The following is a 6,000-nucleotide window of genomic DNA, read 5'->3' on the forward strand; positions in this document are numbered from 1 at the left end:
TGGAGTCGGAAGGATAAAGTTGTGTGGCCGTGGCCGGGGAGCAGTGTCCTGGCCTGCACAGTAGGGGGTGCTGTCCTCATGGACCTGCCCACCCCAGCCTTGGGCAGGGTGTGCTTCCCTTCTGAAGAGCTGGGGACCACGACTAACAGGGATATTCGTGGGTGTTTTCTGAAGGTCTTTGAAGGAAATCGCCCGACCAACTCAATAGTGTTCACCAAACTCACGCCATTCATTCTTGGAGCCTTGATTGGTGCGTAAGTGGGGAAGGTCTCAGCTTGGGGTAGGTCTGAGTGGGCTGGGGGAACCCTGACATGCTTCCCTCCACATGTACCCCCTCCACAGCCATGTATGAGCATAAGATCTTCGTTCAGGGCATCATCTGGGACATCAACAGCTTTGACCAGTGGGGGTGAGTTGCTGGCTCGAGGGGAGGGTAGGGAATGCCTACCCAAGGTGAGTTGGCTTGTGGATTTGACTAGTAATGCTGGAAGCCTCCTGATACCCTTCTTTCTCCTGTCCCTGGCAGAGTGGAGCTGGGAAAGCAGCTGGCTAAGAAAATTGAACCTGAGCTTGATGGCAGCAGCCCAGTGACTTCTCATGATTCTTCTACCAATGGGCTGATCAACTTTATCAAGCAGGAGCGTGAGGCCAGAAGCTAATAAACTTGTGCCCAGCAGCAGTCCCTGTTGTGACTAGTCCTTCTTGTCTGCCTGCCCAGAGTCTGCACTGCACAGTCCTGCCCAGAGCACCCTCTGGTTTTGGGCTTGGACCACGAGCCCTTTGGGGGAAGCTGGTCTGGAATTGCCACCCCTGCCCTCTCAGTGTCCACACCTTCTCTGTTCTACAGTTGGCTGCAATGTTTCAGTGTAACTGATTTTTCTGATCTATGTGTATTGTTCTTGTACCAGGAAGAAAAATAAAGATGTCACAAAGGAGGTCATGGGCTTAGCCTCTTTGTCATGAGATGGGCTCTCTGCAGAAATCAAGGTGCCCAGTAGGAAGAGTGGTTGCCTTGACTGAGGCGTGACTGTAATTGGTGAGCAGATCCACACTGGAAGATGGTCCCTTGAGAAGAGAGTGGGTGCAGCGGAGCACTGTCTGTGTCTCGAGGGCAGCTTGGCCTCTGCAGCTGGATCTCTTCTCCATCTTCTTACACTGCTCACCTCTGTGGCTTTGGAAGGGACTGTATCCTTCCATGTGCTGAATGGTTTTTAAAACCACAGTGAGATTATGTCTCTTTTGGATGGATTCCTGGCCCAGATCAAGAGTGACTGATAACTTCTGGCCAGGTGCTCAGATAATTCTTTCCTTTTATAAGGTAGATATTGAAAAAAAAAGGAATTTTGAACAGACTGCTCTTTATCTTCTATTTAAGGTACTTCTATTCAAGATTAAATAATACTTCTGGCCAACTTAGCTGAAAAGGAATTTCATGTAAAGAATTGTTTGGACTTTCCATGTTGTCCAGTGGTTAAAAATCTGCCTGCCAGTGCAGGGGACATGGGTTCAGTCCCTGGTCCAGGAAGATTCCACATGCCACGGGGCAGCTAAGCCCATGCACCGCAACTGCTGAGTCTAAATTCTAGAGCCCAGGAGCCACAACTACTGAGCCTGAGCGTTACAGCCTGTACCCGAAAGCAGAAACCACCTCAACAAGAAACCTGTGCGTTACTAAAGAGCAGCTCCAGCTCACTGCAACTAGAGAAAGACTTGGCGTGGCAGTGAAGATCCAGCAGAGCCAAAAATGAAGTGAAGTGCAGGTTGCTCAGTCATGTCTGACTGTTTGCGACCCCGTTGAATATACAGTCCATGGAATTCTCCAGGCCAGAATACTGGAGTGAGCAGCCTTTCCCTTCTCCAGGGGATCTTTCCAACCCAGGGGTTGAACCCAGGTGGCTGCATTGCAGGCAGATTCTTCACCAGCTGAGCCACAAGGGAAGCCCAAAATAAGCCCAAAATAAGTAAGATTGAAAAAAAATGATGAGCAGAAATGATGGGCAGGCTAGAGGCTGAGCTTTCCAGACCTACACCCTAGACCATGACACAGAATGATCTCAACCAGGAAAACTACTGCCCCTCATAAGGCCCTGCTGCCCTCGACCCTGTCATCAGGGTGGCCTTGACCGCATCTTCTGGGCTGCCTGCATTTGAGTTGTCCTGTGAAGAGTTGACTCATTGGAAAAGACTCTTATGCTGGGAGGAATTGGGGACAGGAGAAGGGGATGTCAGAGGATGGGATGGCTGGATGGCATCACCGACTCGATGGACGTGAGTTTGAGTGAACTTCGGGAATTGGTGATGGACAGGGAGGCCTGGCGTGCTGCTATTCATGGGGTGGCAAAGAGTCGGACACGACTGAGTGACTGAACTGAACTGGCTTGGTCATATTCCTTTCTCAAAACAGGGAAAAGTCAGGACTTGTATAAAAAGAAGACAAACTGCACCCATGAAAGGAAGGAATACCCTGATTGTAGAGTGACCATATAGGTGCAAATGTCCACCTAAAGTAATAGCAATTGTCACCACTTCTCATCTTCCTACTGGTGAAGTGAGATTCTTTTTTTATTCCCAGAGTGAACATCCACTTCTCTCCCCACTTTTGCAGAAGTGATAGAGGCTCTTCAACACTCAAGCTCTGTTGAAACCCCTGCTGACCCATCTCCTTTCTTAATACAGCTGATGAAAAGTGAGCTATATTCCCAGCAAAGGCACTTCCTCTATTACAAAAGAGCAAGCGCACACAAACTTGCAGAGAGGAAAATCCTGGTGGCAGACCGTCTCAGGCTGACTTGGTTTCACACGAAGGATCTTGTAGCAGTGAGACCCCTGAGTTCTAGGCCAGCTGCTAAGTCTCATGTCCGGAGGAAGAGGACCTGGAAACCACCAACTGGGCACATGTCCCTCGGCCCTACCTTATTTTGCTCATCACTGCCACTGTCATCACAGCGTCCACTTACTCTGTGGCTGCCAGTTGTTGCAAATCTTGAATAGTATATGAGTTCTCCAGAGGAGCAGAACCAATAGGATATGTCTGTATATTTCTATATAGGTGAATGAGGAGATTTCTTATGGGAGGAGGCTTACACGATTATTGAGGCTGAGAAATCCCACAATATACTGTCTACAAGCTGGAGACTCAGGAAAGCCAGGGGGCATAATTCAGTTTGACCCTGAAGGCATGAAAACGAAGAGGCCACTGATGTTAAGGTTCAGAATCTGAAGGCTTGAGAGCCAGGAGCTCTGATGTACAAAGGCAGAAGAAGATGGTTGTCCTGGCTCAAGAAGGAGAGAAAATTCATCTTCATCGTTTTGTTCTCTTTGAGCTCTCAGTAGATTGGAGAATGCCCACTCACATTATAGTGGGCAGATCTTTATTCAGTCTACCAATTCAAGTAGACTATTCTCTTCTGAAGCACCCTCACAGACAATCAGAGAAAATATGTTTTTACCAGCTATCTGGGCATTCTTTAGCCCGGTTAAGTTGACATGTAAAATTAACCATCACAAACAGCTCTTTGGGTGAGACTGAAGCAGTGTTCAACATCTTCATTCTGTATTTCCTCAAATACCAACTGTATCATCATTTGATGATTTCTGTGAGTTTGTCAGGAGGCCCAAACCCTACAAAATCGTGAAGTCAGACACAAGTCTCACACATGCAAGGACTCTTCCCAAGGACTTCACAATAATGCCAGTGTCAAATTGCTTTTAAATTGCTTCTGGAATTCTGGAATGCAGTAGTAATTCACATCTTAAAAATTCCTCTTACGTAATAAACCTTCATGCTGTGATCACACGTTGATGGAGAGGCTGTAATAGGTAGTGTTATGATATAATCAGATGACGTTGGAGAGAGCTCAGTAACTGGCAACCATCAATTTAATTACAAAAGTTTACCTTTTCCAGAATGTGGCCTTTTGCTGGAGGAGATCTTGCTATGTTAGCAAGAATAAGAAGACGTAAAAATTTTTTTCGGGGGGGCATGTGGGATCTTAGTTCCCTGACCAGGGGTTGGACTCGTGCCTCCTGCAGTGGAAGCACAGAGTCTTAACCACTAGACCACCAGAGAAATCCCCAGGAAGAATTTTGAAGTTTGTTTCTTATTGCAGTAATTTAGAAATGTATCCTGGGAAATATTTAGCTAAAATAACAAGTATCTACCAAGTCATCCAACCATTTTGGATAGACATGATGAGAACAGCAAGATTGGACTTCACAGTATCTGTAAAGCCATCAGATTGGCAGTAATAAACCAGGAGTAAACCAGGTTTCAGCTCCAAGTCCTCGCTGGGGCTGGAGTCAAACAAAAGGAGGCACCTGTGTCTTTTTTATTTTTTTACACACCATGGTACAAAGCCTGAAATAGTACTTCTGCAACATGCTTTTTTTAAGTCCAATTTATTTAGGTGTAATTTACATATAGTAACATTCATCTTCCTTTGGTGTACAGTTCTGACAATTCTATCCAGTCATGTAGCCAGCACAAGTGAGATCTTTAGCATTTTCATCACCCCAAGTTCTGGCACCCTTTTGTGGTCAATCTCTGCCCTCTAAACCCAAACTCTGGCAAGCATCGATTTGACTACAAAATTACCTTTTCCAGAATGTGGCCTTTTGTATCTAGCTTCTTTCACTTAGCATTACCTTTTTAAAATTCCCTTGGGTGTGCCATAGGCATCTTAAAATTTTTATTACGGAAAAACTCGAACATATAAAATTCAAATAGCATAACAGACCACCCTGTGCCTCACACCAAATTCGAACAATTATCAACCCAGGGCCAATTTTATTTCATCTACGACCCCTCCATCACGTACCAACCCCCAGATATATCATTGCATCTACAGTATAGGCATTTCAATGTGTCTAAAAAATGTGGGCTTCCCTGTTGGCTCAGATGATAAAGAATCTGCCTGCAATGCAGGAGACCGGGCTTTGATCCCTGGTCAGGAAGATCCCCTGGAGAAGGAAATGGCAACCCACTGCAATATTCTTGCCTGGAGAATTCCATGGACAGAGGAGCCTGGTGGGCTACAGTTTATGGGTCACGAAGAGACACGACTGAACGACTAATACTTTCTACATTTTTTCTATAAAAATTTAGGACTCTGTCTTTTTTTTCTTTTTTTCCGGGGGTGGGGTGGGCGGTTGTTTAGGAAAATGCTATCCCCCCAATTTTAGGGGGAGGCTGCCCCTTGGGCAAGTGGAATCTACCAAGGATCGAACCCCGCCCACTACATTGGAAGCTCGGAGTCAGAGCCACCAGACCGCCAGGGAAGTACCCCCTGATTTTAGATAAAACTTCTCGGCAAGATACCTCACAGTAGACGGTACCTATTTCCTTTCGTGGCGCATTACCAGGGGAAAAAAACATCTGGGATCCAGGATATTGAACTTCAGTTCAGTTGCTTAGTCGTGTCCGACTCTTTGCGACCCCATGAATCGCAGCATGCCAGGCCTCTTGTCCATCACCAACTCCCGGAGTTCACTCAGACTCACATCCATCGAGTCGGTGATGCCATCCAGCCATCTCATCCTCGGTGGTCCCCTTCTCCTCCTGCCCCCAATCCCTCCCAGCATCAGAGTCTTCCAATGAGTCAACTCTTCACGTGAGGTGGCCAAAGTACTGGAGTTTCAGCTTTAGCATCATTCCTTCCAAAGAAATCCCAGAACCGATCTCCTTTAGAATGGACGGGTTGGATCTCCTTGCAGTCCAAGGGACTCTCAAAGAGTCTTCTCCAACACCACAGTTCAAAAGCATCAATTCTTCGGCGCTCAGCTTTCTTCACAGTCCAACTCTCACATCCATACTTGACCACTGGAAAAACCATAGCCTTGACTAAACGGACCTTTGTTGGCAGAGTAGTGTCTCTGCTTCTGAATATGCTATCTAGGTTGGTGATAGCAGAACTCCAAATAACATCGCCCGAAAGGTCTAGGAGGGGCGGGGCTGTTCCACAGGCGTCAGCGAAGCGCATGCGCAGAGAGCCGCACCCTCTC

The 6,000-nt window shown here is 46.8% G+C and overlaps 1 protein-coding gene across 1 annotated transcript in view; it reads left to right on the forward strand.

Annotated features, from left to right (window-relative positions):
• The window catches only part of GPI (glucose-6-phosphate isomerase), a 29,394-nt gene extending 28,459 nt beyond the window's left edge, over positions 1–935 (forward strand). The window contains exons 16-18 of the mRNA XM_069550334.1: positions 175–250; positions 343–409; positions 527–935. Of these exons, the coding sequence (XP_069406435.1) occupies positions 175–250; positions 343–409; positions 527–659 (276 nt within the window). The 3' untranslated portion in view covers positions 660–935. The remainder of the gene's footprint in view (positions 1–174; positions 251–342; positions 410–526) is intronic.
• Positions 936–6,000: the final 5,065 nt, after the last annotated feature.

Source organism: Ovis canadensis, chromosome 14 (genome assembly GCF_042477335.2).
Source record: "Ovis canadensis isolate MfBH-ARS-UI-01 breed Bighorn chromosome 14, ARS-UI_OviCan_v2, whole genome shotgun sequence".
NCBI classification, from domain to species: domain Eukaryota; kingdom Metazoa; phylum Chordata; class Mammalia; order Artiodactyla; family Bovidae; genus Ovis; species Ovis canadensis.